At 36.1% G+C, this 21,299-nt stretch overlaps 3 protein-coding genes across 3 annotated transcripts; 2 read left to right on the top strand and 1 right to left on the bottom strand.

Annotated features, from left to right (window-relative positions):
- The first annotated feature begins 1,066 nt into the window (after window positions 1-1,066).
- Window positions 1,067-7,922, top strand: LOC147334521 (uncharacterized). Its single transcript, XM_086273060.1, has 6 exons — window positions 1,067-1,162; window positions 5,188-5,504; window positions 5,692-5,786; window positions 5,875-6,009; window positions 6,198-6,714; window positions 7,518-7,922. Exons 2-6 carry the CDS (start codon window positions 5,222-5,224, stop codon window positions 7,583-7,585), a joined length of 1,098 nt encoding a protein of 365 aa, XP_086129186.1. The 5' UTR covers window positions 1,067-1,162; window positions 5,188-5,221; the 3' UTR covers window positions 7,586-7,922.
- Window positions 7,923-9,188: 1,266 nt separating this feature from the next.
- fgb (fibrinogen beta chain) lies at window positions 9,189-15,719 on the top strand. The gene is made up of 12 exons (XM_086273046.1): window positions 9,189-9,353; window positions 11,079-11,197; window positions 11,456-11,558; window positions 12,489-12,557; window positions 12,771-12,885; window positions 13,246-13,352; window positions 13,514-13,628; window positions 13,754-13,873; window positions 13,963-14,085; window positions 14,190-14,284; window positions 14,627-14,817; window positions 15,159-15,719. Exons 1-12 carry the CDS (start codon window positions 9,204-9,206, stop codon window positions 15,388-15,390), a joined length of 1,539 nt encoding a protein of 512 aa, XP_086129172.1. The 5' UTR covers window positions 9,189-9,203; the 3' UTR covers window positions 15,391-15,719.
- A 316-nt stretch (window positions 15,720-16,035) lies between these two features.
- LOC147334519 (fibrinogen alpha chain) lies at window positions 16,036-21,220 on the bottom strand. The gene is made up of 5 exons (XM_086273031.1): window positions 20,856-21,220; window positions 19,198-19,319; window positions 17,804-17,987; window positions 17,554-17,699; window positions 16,036-17,193 (listed from the first exon to the last, which is right to left on the bottom strand). The coding sequence occupies exons 2-5, from the start codon at window positions 19,258-19,260 to the stop codon at window positions 16,843-16,845; spliced, it is 744 nt and encodes a 247-aa protein (XP_086129157.1). The 5' UTR covers window positions 19,261-19,319; window positions 20,856-21,220; the 3' UTR covers window positions 16,036-16,842.
- Between the last annotated feature and the right edge of the window lie 79 nt (window positions 21,221-21,299).

The following is a 21,299-nucleotide window of genomic DNA, read 5'->3' as shown; positions in this document are numbered from 1 at the left end:
TAAATTAATATATTTACTCATGAGAACACAAATCTAACAAAAATAAAACGTAAGAGCTGACATAAGCAAACATTTTTTAGAATTGGAAGATGCTATGACCTGTTACTATGCAAAGAGAAGCAGAACTACACAAGCTAACATTAGCAATTAGCTAGCGCTAATTAGCGTCTAGGCTAGTATCAAATGAAGCACATCATTAGGAGAATTCACTTGCTCAAACTATCACAAGCAACTCACAGCAGTTAGTGCCAAACACACACTGGTAAAACACAACATTACTGCCAACTTACAGACTGTGTTGGCTTAAGAGGCAGCATAGGTAGGCACAGGAGTAGCTAACTGCCCTTTTCCTTTTAGACACAAAGCAGTGTCAGGTAGGATGTCAAAATAAAATGAACAGTGCCCCAGAAACAAATGAAGACTGCATGAACTTGTATAACACCACATAATATGTGGGGCGACTCTTAAGGAGTCAGAACAAAACTCATATAAGTAAATTCTTCTTAAATAATAAATAATTTGAAGAACAATTCCTCATAAAGAGGCAAACAAGATAGCAGGTAGCATTCAACTATTTTTTCCCCCATTTTCACACAACTTTTTCAATTACAAGAAACCAGGCATGTCTGTTACTGCAATATATATTAAAAAAAACATAATAATACAACAAGATTATATTAAACGGCAGTATGATCAGCAGGTTGCTTAATTAGATTGAAGTGGGATAATAAAAATGTATGATGCATTTCTAAGGTGTTTTATATTTACCTGCAAAAGCTGTCTGTAACCCAGATTAACACAATACAAGGTTGTAACTAAAGTTACCTGTGACCTAAACAGACTGTATGGGAACTCAAGACTCAATGAGTCTCTGTGAATACCAAGAAGGAAGTGATGTAACACAAAACTCATCATGACTTAACATTCTGAGAAAAGAATAAATACACTCACAATGGCTCATTTTCTGATACACAATGAGTAAAAAAAGGAGTAAGATGAAGTGCTGCATGATGAAAAGGGCAATTAATGCATCATGTGAAATTGTGATCCAGTGCTTCTGTGGGAAATCATATCATGACAAAGCAGAATCTGCAGAATAAAGGGAGAAGACACAGCAGACGCTTTCAAACCTGAATCAGCACTCCAGCTGACACTGAGCAGAGTGAGTACACTTTTTTTTATTTTATGAAAATTAATATTAAAATTAAAATGCAAATGCTTATTGCATAAAAAAATCAACAAGTCAGATTTTTAAGTATCTGAAGACATTTGTAGTAATTCAAACAATAATTTTTGCAAACAAAAATTGAATTATAAATTATAAAAATCTCTCACAACTATGACACTTTTTTGAGAAAGAAGCATCTCGTGTGGATGAAATGTGGCTTTTCTTAATCTATTATTTATTTTTTGGAAACTGTATTGGGGGGAAGTAAAAAACCAAATGTGAAAATTAGATTATTTGTAAATTTTATTTTTTTGTATATTTAACTCAAGTTTTCTTAACTGGGTTATCATTTTCCAAAGCCACTGTTTTAAATAAGAATATTTTCTTACAATGCTCCTACTTCTACTTGTTTTACCTAAGCCTAACCTTTCACTCTTTCTTTTGTCCATTTTTAAATTTCCTTCCTCACTTTTCTTGTTCCTTACATCCCTTTCCTCTGCTTTGATGCAAACATTGTCTTTCCTTATTTTTTTCTTTTACTTTATTCTCTTCTGCTCTCATTCCCTAAACCTTATCAAAACTCTCCCTCTGCCTTTGTTCCTTCTCCTTCATTTCACACTCCACCTCTACCCATCCCTTTTCTCAATCTTGGCTTAGCTATCTGTTATTTTATGTTATTTTATTTATACATCTTTATACATCTTTTGCATGGCAAAGAGGAATTTAGAGGTTCTATTCATTTTACATATTTTTTAGATTATTCCAGTATAGATCAAGTTAAAAAATATTTTAGAACCTATTAATGAATATAGGATACTATATTTACATCTAAATAATTGAAATACTGTACAAAAAAACATTATGGAAAAATTACAAGTGAACTTTGGATAAAACGTGGTATTAGTTATTCTAAAAAGAAGAAGAATATAAAAAAAACTGTGTGCTCACTCTGACACAGATTAAACATATAAATGCATTTATAACAGCTGACTAAAAACAAAATAAGAAACAGATTTTTAATAAATGATTGTAAAAGTAGATTTTGTCACATATTTCAGCATTAGGGATGGGTACCGGTATTGGTTCTGACATAAACGGTAGTAACCAGACCGAAAAGCAGCGCACATTTCGGTGCTTTATTTCGGTGCTTTTTTTTTTTCCCTGAGATGTCATACACTTTGGATTCCAGCCAATCATTTTACCTTTGCAAGCGTAGTAGGCGGGCCCAGGTATGCACGTTCTTTTAAAACAGAGCTACAGATTAAAAACGCCCAAGGCAAAGCGGTCAAAGTCTGGCTGTACTTCACAGCAAAAGATGCAAGCTCAGCAGCAAAACAAATGGTTTAAGGGGATACTGTGCAAAGGAGGTAACACCTCGAATCTGATGAAACACCTGGCGACGTATAGCATTTTGTTAAAAGCTGAGAAATGCACCGTATTTGATAGCTTGCTGCAAGACCTCACATCGAGCACATCTACTGCGGGTGTGGTGCCTCTTATCGGACCTGGAGTTAGCAACATCCCCCAAGAACCCAAAGAGGAGAGTCCTGGCCCCTAGCCCTGCCAGTGTAGCAGAAATGATGACGGATGATGATGATGATGGCAGCAGCAACCGTTCTTCTCTGCGTGAGTAGCTTAATGTTCTTCGTGTGTAATTTACGCTGAGTAGGCTAACCACGTTATTACATTAATGCATTTAAGGTGAACTAGCAAATACAGTCGTAGTTACATGCAGCTGTCTTGTTTGATGGCAGATACTCCCTTCACCCTGGCCAAAAAGGCTAAAATGACCAAAGAAAAAGTGGAAAACAGCTAAACGTGAGAGATTTTTGGACAAGGTTTGTGTTTTTTCCATTGATTAAGCACTGCTTCCAGCCAAGAGTGATACCATACATGCCCTCTAGCTGCAGAAAAGGCTAACATTGTTGTCTTTTTACAAAAAAACAGCTGAACATGAGAGGTTTTTGGACCAATTTTGTGTTCTCCATTCTTTAAGCACCGGTTCGAGCACTGTTTAAGCACCGGCACAGTTTCAAAAGTACCGGTTTGGTACTGGTATCGGATAAAGCCTAAACGATACCCATCCCTAATCAGCATGCAACCTCTCTCTCATCCACCATTCACACTGCTCCGTCTCAGTCTGCTTTCCTTTTTCAGTCCTGAAACCTGTCTGATTGAGCTGCTCTACTCTTAATTTGTTCTGACTAGTTCTCCACACTTTGGACTCTGCTCACTTCAGCTCCGGTTTCCCTGTTGCTCCACGCAGCCAAACCCGCCCAGTTCTCCAGGTCTCTCTGTCACAGCTCAGTATTCCATCCTTGAACCGTTAAGCTGTCAATAATTATTTATCTTTTATCTATCCACAGTCCATTTGACTATTTGCTAATAGTTAAATGCCTAATGTTAGTTTTTGCACTCATCGGGTAAACATTAATAATTAAAATATATTAGCGTCTGTGAAACAGGAACTTTCACCACTGAAATTCCTCTTAAAGCCGTGCTGTGTGAAATTCTGTGTCAGCTAAAGAAGGAAACCAAGATGGCATTTTTGATATTGTTGCAGTATTTTACATGATATTAATTTTAGTATTGATTACTATCTGAATATCATTTTTTGACAACAGTAAGACTAGAAAGTGTTATACAATTTTGAATAAAATAAACAATAGAATTCATGCAAAACAAATAGATTACTTGTTCGTGACTGTTTTGTGTTTTGCCTATTTTATGTTTTTCGAGATCATGCTTAGCCCTCTAGTCACTTACTACAGTAAGGGGGGTGGGGGTGCACACAACCAGTCAGTTTTAACAGCTGTGAAATTAACATAAGAAACATTTTTCACCACCAAATTCAGTTCAGTGGGTGGGACAATGTGCTGTTCAGTGGGCCATTCAGTGGGTTGTTCAGTAGGTTGTAAAAGCGGGTCTTTCAATTTGGGGGGGGGGGATTCCCATTCCTTTTTTTTTTTTTTTTTTTTTTTTTTTTTGTGTGTCCCGTTTGGATCTTTAGCCATCAGAATTGTTGTCTTAAGGCCAAGAAAGATGCCAAGCGGATTTATTTTACCAAGTGGATCATCATGGCCTTGCCATATTGGTCCATTTGATTGACCTTTATTATAATTATGAATTTATTTTATTTTCAGTTGCTACAAACGGGACAGACATGACTGGGGGATAGGACAGGGAGAAAGAATGAAAGAAAGAGAGGGAGAGAAAGAAAACCAAAGGGGAGAAGAGACTGTGAGAAGGGGGGGAAGAAAGGAAAAAAACAAACAAAAAAAAACTCCTGGGTCACCTGTATGGAGAAAAAAAACATAAGAGAAAGCAAACAACAAAGAGCAACATAATAAAAAAAACAGCACCATCACAATAAACTAGCTAGCAGTAGATATCAGTAGATACTAAATAATAAACGATATTGTGCAGCACGCAAGACAGCGCACAATGTGCTTTGAGGCAGCAGCCAAGAAAGCTGTAGTCCGCGTCTGTGAATACCCGTGTGTACACCTGTGTGCATACCTGTGTGGATCAGCATGCTTGCATTCCAAAGGTTTCTCCATGTAACGATCTGCCATTCATTTCCTATCGCGGTCAATTTTGAGTGGGAACACCACAGAACAAAGTTCATTAAAACACTCAAAATTCAACGAAAAAGGGGCTCATCACTTTTATATGTTCAAGTGTGTGTCGTGTTTAGGAAATCGTAGGGCCTTGAGGCAATCAGATGTAAAACACAATATTTATTTATTTATTAATATTTTTAATTTGTAAATCAGTCGGATTTGACCCAAACACAACAGGAAGCTTGGTGATATAGTGCTAGAGTTAGGGTTTGGTTAACATCTGTTCTTTTTTTAGAGAATTTTTGTAAGCCTGGAAACTTACAAAGTAAAATCTCTTAATAGAAAAAAAAAAAGTAAAAATAGGCTTCACTTAAAATTCAGCATATTCCAATATTCAGCACATGGTTAAAACAAAATCCCCCTCAAGACTTTAACATTTTGATGTGTTGTCTGAAGGTCAACTTCCTCCATCATCATCTTCACGATCACCATGAAGATGCTTGCTGTGTCACTTACACTGTGCACTGTCCTGGCGATAAGCCAAGCCATTCCGATCAACCCCACCATGTCCTGGGATAAAGGCCATTGTTACCATGAAAGAATGAATTGCTCATTCCTCATTGGATCATTCTGCCCTAAGTGTGATGACAATGGAAACTTCCTTCCAAGGCAGTGCTCCGGGTCTACCGGGTACTGTTGGTGCGTTGACATCATGACTGGAAAGAAGATACCGAATACAACAACACCACCTGATACCCCACCTGTTAACTGCAGTGAGTGGCTTTAGCAATGTGTACCCACATTACACTAAGTCATTCAAAAGGAGAAACCTGTACAAGACAAGTAAAAACATGTGCAATATAATGAACAGATCTAGCACACAAAATGTTAAAACATAAGTATAACTGTGCTTTTTTTAATTTTGTTGATTTGGACTTTGTTTTTTTTTGTTTTTTTAAGTGATAGGGGACTCAGACTGCCCAGACGGCTGGTCTCGATTCGGTGACCGGTGTTTCAACTATATCAGCACCCCAAAGACATGGACTGAAGCTCAGGTGAGCTATCATAGAGATGATGAATACAACATACTATTCATTCAGTTGTTCATATGTATTGTAATGAATACAAAATGGCTCCCACCAGATTTTTTGTCAGTTCGATGGCGGCAACCTGGCATCCATTCACAATTATGAGGAAAACCACTTTGTCCAGTCTTTGACCAGAGGGGACACCGACAACTTCCCAGAAACCTGGGCTGGTGCCACTAGCGCCGTCCATGTATGGATATATATATATTTTTTTAAATCAGTGTTATAATCCATGCCTGTACACTTAGTCAGGATTGAAATCTGACAGCTTCAGTGGAAATTAAATAGTTGCAAACTTAAACACTACCAAAATCCCACCTAAGATATAACTATGCAAGTTCACTATATGTATTTATGTATGTTTGTGTCTGTCCATAGCCTGGTTTTTGGATGTGGATTGATGGCTCCAAGTTTTACTATGAAGACTGGTGCGATGATGACGATCATGATGATACGAGTGAAGAAGACAGCCATGACAACACAAATGAAGAAGACAGCCATGGAAAATCCAGTAAGAAAGACAGCCATGATGATACAAGTGAGGAAGACAGCCATGGCAAATCCAGCAAGAAAGACAGCCATGATGATACAAGTGAGGAAGACAGCCATGGCAAATCCAGCAAGAAAGACAGCCATGATGATACAAGTGAGGAAGACAGCCATGACAACACAAGTGAACAAGACAGCCATGGTAAATCCAGGAAGAAGCGCAGCCATGATGATACAAGTGAGGAAGACAGCCATGATGATACAAGTGAACAAGACAGCCATGGCAAATCCAGTAAGAAGGACAGCCATGATGATACCAGTGAGCAGGACAGTGAAGATGACGATGATGACGACCATGACAACACCAAGAAGACAGCTAGCATCTGCATGAAGATAAATTGCCATTGTAATGCTATAAACACACACAAATACACAGACATGTACACATACCAACAAACTAATATGAGTACAGATAAAGTTAGCCTGCTGTTATTCTTACTTATGTTCTAAGTGGAGATAAAAATGTCAAGGTGGGTTTTACATTACTTTACAAACTACAGTTTACAAAAGAGTGTAACTAGATAAAGGTGTTCATTTAGTACTCCTATATTGGGGGAAAACTAGCCAGTAAGTACACATGCATTGCTGGGACAGTTAGCACACATATATTATAAGTAGACTAGTCAAAAAGCACATCTGTATTATAGTGACACGAGTTAGCACATCTGGTCAGTAAACATATCTGCATCTCAAATACACTGATCACTTAGAACATATACACAGCAAGGACAATATATGGATTGGCTTTACCATTAATATATTTTATTTACACACTTTCTGTACTTTAATATCCTAAAGGACAATCAAAGCCATTCACATCCTTTGAGTAGGTCTAAGGTTGAAAAATACTCTGCATTAGCTGATTACTAATGTTTGCTAGGTGCCTGACAGTGAGCTAGAATCTTAAGCATGCTCTTAAGACCTTCATGTTTTCCCCACACCTCATCCAAAGCAAAGTTTTTAGAAACATTTAGAAAATGGCTCTGTCAGATTCCCCTTTGCCAATGTATTGACATAAGAGCAGCCACATATTCAGTCACAAAGAATCTACAAAATGACCCTGACCGATAGTAAGATCAGCTAAAACACACAATTTATAATTCCAGTTTGAAATTCTTAAATTCACATGTGTTTTTCTTGTTTTTGCAGATAATCTGAAGTGGTGCACTGCAACCTGCAATGACGCCTTCCCATTTGTTTGTTCGAAAAGGATCTGAACTCAGACCAGATGATGAAAAAACCAAGAGTCTTGACTATACGCACTACACATGACAGCCCCACAAAATTTGTTTCTTACTCTTTTTTTGTTTTGTTTTATGTTTTTAAATGTAATCAATAGGTATTAAAAACATCTTTAGGGGTAGTTTTTCTTGTTCAACCAGTTGTTTACTGAATTTGGTTCAGTTCTAGATATAAATCCAAATCATTTGTGCATGTGAACTTGGATCAAATTCTTCTAATAATCTATTTTTGTATAATCAAGCATGTTTCAATTACTCTAAGTATAAAAAACACAATAAAAACAAAGCAACACAAATGAATTGTGTTTATTGTCACACAATAGAAATCGGGTCCAACTAAACCTAATGTCTTTGAAAACCTACATTTTAGGGACATACATTGATCAGAAAATCTGCACTGTGAGGACACTATTTGATTGACATTCCTACATCATACATACACTGATTACACCTATATTGTGTCAGAAAAAATCTTTTCATACAGTGATATGTTACCATATTTGTTTACTTGGTTAAGACACAAACCATTCAGTTAACACACTAACATCATGGAGATATCTATTAATTCCCAAGCCTACTGTGTGGGAATGCTGATCAGTCTCACCCAGCAGCTACTATAAAACCACCTGTTTAAAATAATAATAACTTTAAAATAACTTAGATTTCTATAGCACCTTTCAAGAAACCCAAGGATTCTTTGCACAAGAGTATCTAGTAGTTAAAAAGGCTCGAGGTTAAGTTTTGTTTTGATGAAGAGGTGAGTTTTGAGAAGTTTCTTGAACGACTCCAGTGAGTCTTCCAAGAAAGGTATTGTGACTCTTATATGGGAGAGTTGCAGTGGGTGGGGGCTGCCACACTTTAGTACAAAGTAACTACTACTAAAAATTAGGTTAAAGAACAAAGGTTTTTAATACATTATACTTTGTCCAGCAGCACACATTTGTGCACGCATGACTCTGTGTTGATTTTAGTGATTTCATAACATTGTACAATGTACCCTTTTGGATTTAAACAAATATCAGTTGTTTCAACATCCTAACCTCCAATCAATGCATGACTCACTGCAGGTTCTTCGGGAAAACCGTAAAACTGTTCTCACTGTACATTTTCTGCATTTTCCTAATGAAAACAACAAAAGTAAACAGGAATCAAGGAGCGCTGGAGACAGTTCCCAACACTAAACACTCTTCACACTTCAAAGAATACGTTATATAATTTCTCCTCTTTAATATTATGTTTTTGATATTAAAGGACAGTTAAGGCCACTACGTTTCTAACCAATCTGCCACTCCTGAAACTAAGAATTTCAAATGTTATTTTAAAGCAATGATGCTTTTGCTGCTATCATAACATTGTTCTGAAAAAGTTTCACTAGATAGAAACAGCTTTTTAAAAACACAAGTTACCACATTTTGTGGCATTCTGCCTTTCGGCCCCTTTGCCCTTTTGTTCATTGACATTCCCCAGACTTACCTAGTGTGGCAGTGACTAAGATTGGGTAAACTGTCCCAACAGTTACGGAACAGATCAATACAAGTGGGGGAGGACGCCTACGCATGTGCAGAGATGGAGGATAAATATGTGGTAAAATCAAATGTCTGGGAGAGAAAAGGCAGTTTGGACAGTGTGTGACAAGACTAACTTCATAAAGTACACCATGAAGATACTGCTGTTGGTTTATCTGTGTGTGTATGTCGCCTGGGCACAGGACCTTGAGTTTGATAACGAAGAGGATGATGACTTGGTGAGTATGTGTCTAAAGCGGAAACGTTTTTATATCACACATTTTTTTGATTAATTCCTTTGATGAAAGGACATAGTCAATAAAATATATTAAACTTACTTTCATAGTGTATCAGTTAGTTTTTAAAAGAGTGTACACTGTGTAAAGAACTATGTTTAAAATTTCAGCTGTGTTATTATCAAAATATCTACCTGTCTATCTGTTATGTTATTTTATGAAATACATTTCTTCACAGATTGGGTCTATTTTTACTGAGAAATGCTAGACTTGAAAAAAATGCATTGCTTGTTTTGTTTTATTTTTATTCATGTATCTATTTTGATTGGGTTTATCTTTTATTTGATTTGCACATATGAGAACTTCTCAATTCTAATTCTCAATGGACAAATGGTGCTAAAACATAGATTACACATAATTTAAAAAAAATAAGATCTACGTTAGGAGCTAAATTTGTTTGGGAGAAATTGAAACATGTTTTTGAAATAATTTCAAGTTTTACTTTTTAAATACAGTTCTTACCAAATTTGTCTGACCACCACCGAATGTTTTGAGGTTTTATGCCAGTTCTGCCCTAAATTAAGAGTAGTAGTACTGGTAATTACCAGAATCAGAATTTTTATGTTTATCGTATGATTAATCCACCAGTATGCGTAAAATCTCTAATCAAAATTGTGTTGTTAATGCTAAGATATATATTTTTGGAAAACAATATTGTCGATAGTAATATTGACATCCATGAGTTTTCCAATTTACTGTTTTAGAAAACAAAATATAAGGCACACTGTTATTTTATGATCAAGGTGACAAGTTACATTTATATACTTACAATACTGAAAAGAGAGCACTCTATATGCCATAAAAAGAATGGCATAAACAAGTTTTTGATGTATTTATAAAATATTTTGGTCAGAGGGCCCGGTGGCGCCAGTGTCCAGCAGCCTCGCCTCTCTCAGTGCGCCCCAGGGCGACTGTAGCTACACTGTAGCTTGCCATCACCAGTGTGTGAATGTAGTAAAGCGTTATAAAAATACAGACCATTTTACAGACCATTTATTTGTGCTTCCTCATTTTTGTGACGTGGTCTAATAAATGTAGCATTTTTTTTAACATGATTTAATTAGCACGGTGGCACGGTGGGTGGCACGGTGGTTAGCACTGTTGCCGCACAGCAAGAAGGTCCTGAGTTCAATTCCTCCATCAGGCCTGGGTCTTTCTGTGTGGAGTTTGTATGTTCTCCTCGTGTTTGCGTGGGTTCTCTCCGGGTACTCCGGCTTCCTCCCACCGTCCAAAGACATGCAGCTTGTGGGGATAGGTTAATTGATTAATCTAAATTGCCACTAGGTGTGAATGTGAGTGTGAATGGTTGTCTGTCCCTATGTGTTAGCCCTGCGACAGACTGGCGACCTGTCCAGGGTGTACCCCGCCTTTCGCCCTATGACAGCTGGGATAGGCTCCAGCGCCCCCCACGACCCTGAAAAGGATAAGCGGAAGCGAATGGATGGATGGATGGATGGTTTAATTAACCCAGATCTGTAACAATTTGAAATAAATAATCATATATGTTTATGGAATACATTGTTTCTTTAATTTTAATATTTTGGTTGTCCAGCATAGTTTTATAGTATTCTCACTGCCATGATTTAATTTGAAATATGTCTTTAAAACAACATTTATGAAATGAGAGGAAATTTGTTACTCACAGCAGTTTCTTAAAATCTTCCACAGGCAACACCGGAATCAAATGGAACAGCTGTAGATGCTCGTGGTCACCGCCCACTACAAAAGGGCAGGGAGACCTTCACTGGAAATAGATATGCCCCTCCTCCTGTCAGCAGTGGTAGCAGGTAAGGCTTTTTTTTTTTAATAAATGAAATAAAAACAGTGAAAAGAAACAAAATCTAACGCAGCCATCCTTATGATATAGATGAAATGAAATGAAATCTTATAGTATAAAATTGGCAATAAAATTTCGTTAATAATAAAATTTTGTGAAATACAGCAAAGTGGCATGATGTGGTCTGCGGTGCCACTGTAGGGGATACAAATAACAAATAATCGCCGGTATATTTGTGTGTGTTTTTTAAATTATTTTTTTCATTAAGGTATCGTGGGCGCCCCACTCCTGCTCCAGTTGGTGGCCGACAGATGCAGGAGAAAGTTGAGCAGCCCGAGGCAGGAGGATGTACACATGCTTCAGAGGAGATGGTAAAAAAAAAAAAAAAAGATAATAGTAACACACATACAATTAAATACAGGCCAGTGGTCTTAGGTGATGTCAGGACCAGAATACTTTCCAAGAGGAAATTATGTGGTCACAGTTGCTCCAGTACAGCAAGAAAAGTTCCTAACTAAACACAATTGATTAACACAATATATTGCGTAGTTACAAAATGTAACAAAATAGGTTTAATGGATACAAATAGCTCTAATATGAATATCCCAGTATATTGCACAACTATATAGACATTAAATCAAATCAAATTCAAATTTTATTTGTCACGTACACAGTCATACACAGTACGATATGTAGTGAAATGCTTGGACAACTGCTCGTGACCTAAAGAAAACAAAAAAGGAAAGGCTATGAATAAGATAGGAAATAAATATGAAAAATTAAAAAGGGTAAAGGGTAAATTAAAAAGGGTAAATAAGGTGCCCTTATTATTTTACTGTCATACTGTACTTTGATATTTTCTCTGTAGAGGATGTGCAGTTAGTGAGGATATGCAACTATTTGGTCCAACTAGTTACTACAATGAAAAGTAAAATGAAAAGTAAAAAGTGCAAATTTTAGTGTTCAGTTTATTATGAATGTACAAATAAAATGCAAAGTCTGCCACAATTAGTTGATCAATGTTTGCTTCCATGCAAGCTATGGGATAACCGCAGAAAGAAAGCACCATATGCCTATTTGTGACCAGGTTCACCTAGCTGAAAACAAGCAGTTTCCATCAAAATCAATTGGTCTGTGTTCTTGGGAAACCTTTAATTGCTGATGTTAACTGTAGTTTTTTATTGCCTTTAAGTTACATTAATAAGCTACTTTGAAGTCAGAAAATTAGAACAAAGTCAAAGAACATGTATTTTAGTGACACAAGATAAGTTAGCTTAACTTGTTTTGCTTTTGTCCATCAGGGTGTTTTGTGTCCCACTGGCTGCGATCTAAAGACCACGTTGCTGAAGCAAGAGAGAAATGTCAAGAGGGTAAATCAAACTTATGCAATCATTTAAAGGGCGGTAGTCGTCATCTTTGAGATCTTTCCAAGCAAACATTAGTAAAAATGTTTTCTGCTATGATTAGCAGAATAAGGTTTGGTTTGGATATGAGTTTAACCAACTATGGGAAATCATTACTTTGTGAAAAGACTAAGTTCAACCTCCTGTATTTGTTTTATTTTTTGCAACTGTTTTATACAGAGCATTGACGAACTCAAGCCTCAGGTGAATGATTTGTCCCAGTCCTCCAACACTGTCTTCAACTACGTCAATGGCATTTCCAACTCGCTGAGGGAGAGGCAAAGACTATCCAACGGTGCGAAAGAAATTTGCAATATAACACTGAAAATGTAAAAAAAAAAAACAACCCAAAGATTATTTATAACTATGGCCTGATTAAATTTATTTGTACTGACATTACAATATATCAATTATAACTAATTGCCAGTAATTCTGTGAGTGTTACAAGTTAATAAATAAAACAAATACAATGAAATACAGTGAATCACATCTAATTAAATACAAAATTTTTAGAAAGCAAGCAAAAAAAGTTTCTATGGTAACCATTAAACACTGTTGGTTTATAATAGTTGTTTCATTAAAAATGCCTGCCTTAAAATAATATCTGAAAATGTGAAATGCTGAACATGTTTTTTCTGTTTTCTTGTGCTCTTAGACAACAGTAGGGTAGTTAGTCAGTACACCGACCGAGTGGAGGAGCAGCACACCTACATCAAAGAGATAGTGGATACTGTGTTCCCTTCCAATATCAGATTATTGCAGGTAAATACAAAGTGACATAGTAGTATACATATAATAGTATAATTATAATGATACAGTGTGTCTTTCAAGTTTAGGAACCATGTAGAATTTATATGATAGAAAATGAGAACAAAAACAGTACAATCAGCCTTGTTCTAATTTATAACATGTCATGACTCCAGGGGGTCCTGGACAAGATCAAGCTGAAGATACAGAAGCTGGAGAAGGCCATCCAGGCCCAGAGGGATGAGTGCAAGACGCCATGCAAGACTAAATGTCCCATACCAGTAGTTTCTGGTAAGAAATGACAAAAAAAGCTAGAGAGAGGCTACTTGCTGTGAACTCAAACACTTAAGACTATCATGACCTGAATGACTTAGAAGCTCCACAGATGTTAAAGCTTTTTCTTTTGTTTGTTTTAGGTAAAGAGTGTGAGGACATCTTCCGTCGGGGAGGAGTAGATTCCCAGATGTATATGATCCAGCCTGATGCCTTTTACCCTCCATACAAGGTTTTCTGTGATCAGGCCTCCCAGAATGGAGGTGAGACTTTTCTTTGATCATTACTGTGATTTAATGGTTTTCAGTTAAGGTTTGTCTTTTTTACATTTCCTTTTTAAATTTGTTCCCAGGATGGCTTCTTATCCAGAATAGGCTTGACGGCAGTGTTGACTTTGGTCGACGCTGGGACGAATATCGCCGTGGATTTGGAAATATTGCCTTTGATTCTGGCAAGGGTCACTGTGCGACTCCTGGTAAGAGAGTTAAAACACAAGACAAAAATGTACTGTAACCCTTTCTTAATGGTTACACTTATTTCTGGTCAGCTACTGTAATATACCTTCTTACATGCCTACAGGTGAATACTGGCTGGGTAATGACCGTATCAGTCAGCTGACTAAGATGGGCCCAACTGAGGTTCTCATCGAGATGGAGGACTGGACAGGAGCCAAGGTGAGTTTTTAAAGGGATTGGCAGGTCCAAGAAATTATCATAGGACTACTGAAAAAGTTTAAGCTTGATAATTGTAGACTCCTGTGAATTTTAAATGTAGAAATTTGTTTATTTGATAATAAAGCAAATTGTGTACAGTTTTGAATAGTTGATCTAAAAAAAAGAAGCAATTTCAAAAAAAGTTTTTTTGAATTTAGGAAATTGTAATTTGCATTAATGGTTAGGGTCTAATAGTTAATTATCAGGAAGACATGAATGCAATATTACAGTGTTTTCACCTACTCCTTCTAATGACTATGTCAGTTAGGAATTAAATTAAAACTGGTTTCTGCTTTTAATCAGGTCCATGCCCAGTACAACCAGTTCACTGTCCAATCAGAGACATCCAACTACGTGCTTGCTGTTGGTGGTTATTCTGGTAATGCTGGCAACTGTTTCCTGGAAGGATCTCTTGAGCTCTTTGGTGAAAACCGTACTATGACCATTCACAATGGCATGATGTTCAGTACCTACGACAGAGACAACGACAACTGGTAGGTATCCTAAAAAAAGTAAATAATAAATTATTACTTAAAATATAAATACTAGAATACTAGCTGTAACAGCTAATTATCATGTTACTAAAATGTAAAGAAATCAAGCCCATCTTAGCATTTTGGATGACCCACAAGTTTACTCAGTCTGTTAAATATGTTCAAAAGGATTTTGACTTTGGCTTTAACACCCCTCTATAAACTAAATGTGGCAGTAGTTAATACATCTACCAGCATCTAAATGTAATGTTATGAAATAAATGTAAATGGTAATAACTCAGATTTAGAATTTTTCAGAAATTTCACATTTTAACTTTACTCTTCTTGTCCGTACCAATCAGGACCCCTGGTAATCCCACCAAACAGTGCTCCAAGGAGGATGGAGGTGGCTGGTGGTACAATCGCTGCCACTCAGCCAATCCCAATGGGCGGTACTACATTGGAGGAGCCTACACACGACAGATGGCCAAGCATGGCACAGATGATGGTGTGGTGTGGATGAACTGGAAGGGCAGCTGGTACTCGCTCAAGGCTATTAGCATGAAGATCAGGCCTTACTTTGCCTCCAGATAATCCAAGAGTGTCGATGCACATAACATATAAAAGAAGGTGCCAAACTAAATGGTATATGACATGCAGATTTACAAATAACTAACACTAAGTGTCAACAAACTGTAACGAGAACTAAAAAACAAGGCTAAAGTAATGCAGGAGCAATGCAAGTATTAAAAATATGTTGGGGATGTCAGATAAACTTGTTACCAACAAAAGTAAGAGAAAAAAACCTAATTAGTTGTGAGTAAATATGCTGCGATCTGTCCTTTTTTGTTATGTGTGACAACTATAAGGATGAGTTGATGCAAACTGTCCTCGACTACTCAATAAACACATTGAGGAACATATTATATTGTTTGTGTTGGTTATTTCACCTAAGAAACAAAAATGTCTTTGCTATTTAAATGTTCTTTTGCTTAAACACTATGAGCACTTCTGTGACATAAATAAGACAAATCTGGTACCACTGGAATCATCTGCTCATTTTTGCTGCATACCAAGAAAACTATTAAAGGATTTATGTGACAATGAATTAAATGTAAAAACATTGATTATTTAATTTTTTGCAAGTTTTGGAGTTTAAAGTTTTGATTATAATTGACAGGGATGATATCCAGTCATCCAGTAAACTCAAGTAAACATAAATATAAAACAAAATTGGTTATCAGAAACTATTTAATAAAACAGAATAAGGATACAATGGATAGCAACTTGTAACCATTCAGACAGCATTTTCACTTACACAAATAAAATTTAGTAAGTTGCATAAAGCAATGACTGCACAGCGAGGGTAAAGTAATAGTTTTATTGCCTAATCATGGAGTTTGTGAGGTAAATAACAGATGACCAAACAGGAGTGCATTGTCTGGATAATGAATGGAGGTAACAGGAGAATTTCTCAGGTGCATTGATAAGGCACAGAATTAGTAATACTGTCTACTCCCATCATCCTTTGAAAAAAGCACAGTCCACCTCTTCAATGTAATAACACAAGCTAGCTTTTGCTTGTGGGGTCTATTCTCTTGCCTGACAAAGCAGATGCTGTAAGGCAGTTCCACTGCCAAAAGTGGGAGTGTACTGTGGGTGTGTTTAGGGAGATGTCACAGTAACATCCACTAATACCTTGACTCAAAGTTTCCCAGCAGAACACAGACTGCATCATTAACGTTAGTAGTTTAACTATATTTAAATTCACCAAAAGGCTTTTCCCCCCCATTGTTTTTAATCAAAAATGCCCCTGGATTGAACTGTAAAACAGCATGTCATAAATCAGAGTTATTCTTCATGTTATCTCATCTATTCAAATGACATACCACCGAAAAATATGGAAAAGACTAGCCCACAAACTACTCACATTGCTGATCCAAATATAAACTGAAACGATAGCTAAACTTTGCAGATGAAACAAAATAATGGTTATTTAAGTAACAAGATTACAATGTGCTTCCTTGTTTTCTGTCAGCCCCATATTTAATTAAACCTTTCTACATGATTGTGATCATTTACATCCTCTAACTCCTCCAGTGGCTCCTCCAAAATGATCTGATTCTGTTCAATGTCCTCAAATTGGGTCAGTAGTTCTTTCTGGACTGTCGGGATCGTCTTGTATCCTTCAGCTGGTTCTGGGACTATGTCTATAGGCTGGAGCTTAATATGTGGGATGCCTGCAGGAGGTAAAGGTGCTTTGGCTCTTCTGTTTAGAGTCTTGTCCATGTCTTCCATGTGAGTTCGAAGGATGTGATAGTCGGGATGATCAATTTCAAATGGCAGCACAGACTGGCAAGACCCGCGACAGGCTCGTAGCTTCATGTCAATGTCCACCTGGCAACAAAAACAAGTTGAATAAGCAGTTATTCAAGCAACAAACACCATAAAGAACAAAAAACAAAGTAAGAAAAAGTATTACAAAAAATATAAATGTATCAGGTTGAACATAACTTGTCTGAAATGTGTTTCTTTGCAATAGAGGACAATAACGCCATTTATGAAATGGCATTCCATAAATACTAACTACACTGAGTTGTTTAACGTGTCAAATATAAAATAAAATGTTTTAGGGCATTCATTTAAAACATTGCAGCAATCAGTGTCAGAAGAATAAGGTAATCAACAAGTCTTAAATGTAAATACAGTCAAACAATTGCACAATCGACCAATCAATAGTATTTGTTTATGTCTTACCTCTGTTCGATATAGCTCCTCTGTCTGTTTCTGCAGTTTGCTAATCAGTTTTTTTATCTGTTGGGACAGACTGCTTGATCGTTTCTGTAGCGTTGTGAAATTTCTGCCCAATTCTTCTGCTTGTTCCACGAATTTCAGCTTAAACACTAGAGATGAAATTCTGCATTAGTAACTCAGCATTACTTTAGTAAGTATTTACGAATTATTTTATCCACAACCACAAATCCAAACATCCCCAAAGAGTCTTAACTGTATCTGTTGATGATGACTCGCCGGTTAAAGTTGTATATGTGAGTCATTGTAGTCATGGACTTCTCTGTTGCATCTTCATACATCTCTGCTGTTTTACACACCTCCCGCAGTTTTCTTTCCACTTTGTTTTCCATCTGTGAGATCAAACCTTGGAGTCTGCAGCCAGACGGGCATTTAGAAAACTTTGGAGAAGGACAAGAGAACAGGTCAGGTTGGCAGTGCATCATAGTAACAGGTCATTCTGAGTTATCATGCATCATAACAACAAAAAAACCCCATCTTATTTACACTTTGCGTTTTAGATTTTTCAGAGTAATGCTAGTAAAGTGGTAGCACGGTGCTGGGTTGAAATAATTCAAATAATTAGACAACTGCTAATTAAGCCATGTTGTAGGACTGTCCTTCATAACAATCAATTGTTATCAGTGGTGCCAGAGTATTCATGAATTATACTGATAACACTTAGTTCACGAGTAACTATTTATTTTAAGACAGATTACAAAGAAAAAATTGAAACGTTAAAGAAATCTTTCCAAATTCTTTACCAACTTTGAAATTTAGTCTACATCTTGCCAGCTGTTGGATGTGTGTCAGTGCATGGGTTACAGATAAAATAAACTGGAATTGATTGAAACAATTTCATTATTGACATTTTTCTCAAATTAACTGGCTTAATGGTTAATGTGGTTATGTCCTTTTTTGGGAAGAAGAGGGGGTGTTTTGTTTTTATTCTAGGATGTGTAACTGTAATGATAACCCCACTGATCTCAAACAGGGAAGGATATCAGAACAGATGTAGTTACTGCTTAAACAGCTTAAACCTTTTGACTGATGTATTTTAGATTGCGATCCCTGACAAATAAAAGCAAGATAAAAAGTACTTTAGGTGTGCTAGTTTAAGTTTTCAAGCAATTGTGTAATAATACGTAAGTCGACTGAAAATGTTTAAATTCTACCAGTTATCAAGAGCAAATCCTGGATTCAATTCAAAGTTTTTGTAGATGTCATCTGTGCGCTTTGCACTTCAGCTAAAGGTGGCTGCTTGTGTAAGGTGATTTTCTGCCTATTGGTTTATGAGACTGAGCAAGTCAATAAATGCTGGTTTGCTGGTTTTCTAACATAGTGACCTCTTTCAGTATGGCTGGTCACCTTTGGCTAAAGCTGACGTGTGGTGGTCAAGAGTACTGGACACCAAAACCCAAGTGCCCTCTTCCTCTCAAAGAGAGCACTTAAGTTGGTTTCCCTCATGTTTTCTGTGAATTTCTTTTAATTTAAGCTCAAGAAACTCAAATTATTTTCACATCCTGATATTACAATGGTTTAAACTAGCAAATGATTTTCTTTATAGTACTCATCAATAGAGTTGTATTTATGTGCTTGTATGCTTCTTACCCAGTCATCATCTAAACACAGCGGGGTCTCTAGTTTTGCTTCACATTGCTGCTTCCTGTACATCTGGGTTGCACTGGGGGACGGTCGGCCATCTTCATTCTGCTGTTTGAACCTGATACACACTGCAGAGAGGGAAAAAAAAGTCCACCTTCAACTGTGCTCTAATTCAAATAGGACAGTACAAACGAAATGTGATTTGCGTGCACTTTCTTGTGTTTATTTTGTGTCACTGATGGAACTTGTGGACTGTACAAAGATCAGTAACTTCGGGGTTGTTATTTAACATTTCCACATGAAAAACAAGCACAAAATCAATAATAGTTATGAAACTGTGAGGTGAAAATGGGCTCTATGGATAAAAAGCATAAAAGATAACTTTCCAATGTCCTTATCACCAGGCCAGAGATAAAAACAATGACCATAAAAACTTATTACATAAAAAACACAAGGATGTTACAGTTAAAATGTAATCTTTATGTAGATCCTGTTGTTATGTTGCATACTAATCTGCGCTAGACCACATTGGTGCTTTTATTTTTAATGCCCTCTATGGGTTATATACAGTATCACAGGTATTGCTAGTCACAGTTGGTATTTAAATAGTTGATTCTTATAGAGAGCTTTTCTACTCTCTTGGAGCACTCAAAGCATATTTTCATTTAAATCAATTCAAATAAATTGTATCCTAAGAGTGCCTTGGTAACTTTTACAGTTGTATGTCTCATTTAATTGTTATTTATAGGCAAATAAACTGAATGTGCCATTTTTATACTGAAATTTGAGCTTTCACACTGAACAAAAACGAATTAACTGACATTGAAGAACCATTTTTTTTTTTTTGTTCATGTTTGTAAGTAAAATAACTGCTATCTGGCATCTTAATCATAATCTAAAGATGCGCTTTATTATATGGTAAAAAATACATTTTAATAAATAATAAAATGCATTTTAAAAATGATGGATAATAATAGTTATATTTTAGCATTAGAAATATAATTTTGATTAGAGTTCGCACACACTGATGGATTAACCATTAAAGATTCTCGTTATTATAAATACTTTTAATTTAGGACAGCTTTACCTTACAATGTGAAGTGCCTTGAGGCAACTGCTGTGTTATTTGGTGTTATATATATATTATATATAAATAAAACTGAACTGAATTGAATTTAACAAAAAAAATACATTAAGTGACAGCCTAATAAATGTATTAGGTCATCTATATGTGAGATTTTTTGTTATTTCTTTTAAATGAAAACAACGACTTTGTTCCTTTAGAAATCTGAGGACTCTTAACTCAGTATTTTGAAGCACAGATCAAAGAATGTGATACTGTTATAAGTTTCAGGGTTTAAAACAAAGGGATACTCAGATCTCCTTTATAGAATGACTTGTGCATAACATTTTAATGCCTTCTGAATACTTTTTCTTATTTTCGGTAATAATACTTAATCACTATCTTGTTTTCATGTTTTCACATTCATGTTTTTTAATCTTGTAATCTTTATGTAGTTCCTGTTGTTTTGATGCCTAAATTCAGCAATGCACATATAAATTTTTAAAGTTTTGAATTATTATTACCATTAGTAGTAGTAGTATTTCTTGCACTATATCATATTGTGTAAGAACTTTTTGTCACCAGTTCCTTGTGTACACACATTCGACAATACTTGCTTTGGCTACTTCTTGCGCGGAGTTCAATTTGCATGTTATGTGTGCTAACACGTCATCATCAACCCAGCAACTCTAAGAAGGAAGGAAGACAACATAACAATAAATACAATTCATCAAACACAGAATGACTTAGCATGGTTAACTGCTTTACTTTTCAGCGGCAATCTTTGACACTACAAACTAGATATACCCATTCAGAATATTTTAACATATATTTTGTATTACTCACATTATGAAATAATATATCCTTATATTGCGCTTTATTTTTAAAATATTAATAGCAAAGTGAGTGCCAGTTATACATACAGTCTATAAGACCATATAAATACTCCTAATACCCAGTTATTTTACATGTGGTTTATTACTCTGCAACCATGTGGTTTAATATTTTGATAGATTTTGTACATATTTTCTATCTTTAAGTTTCA

The sequence above is a fragment of the Aulonocara sp. 'chitande type north' Nkhata Bay genome, linkage group LG3, assembly GCF_057382095.1.
Source record: "Aulonocara sp. 'chitande type north' Nkhata Bay isolate Kocher_YH1m ecotype deep benthic linkage group LG3, A_spYH_male_GT1.1, whole genome shotgun sequence".
Classification (NCBI taxonomy): Eukaryota; Metazoa; Chordata; class Actinopteri; order Cichliformes; family Cichlidae; genus Aulonocara; species Aulonocara sp. 'chitande type north' Nkhata Bay.
Note: the sequence above shows the minus strand (reverse complement) of the source record. Positions and strands in the feature narration are given on the sequence as shown.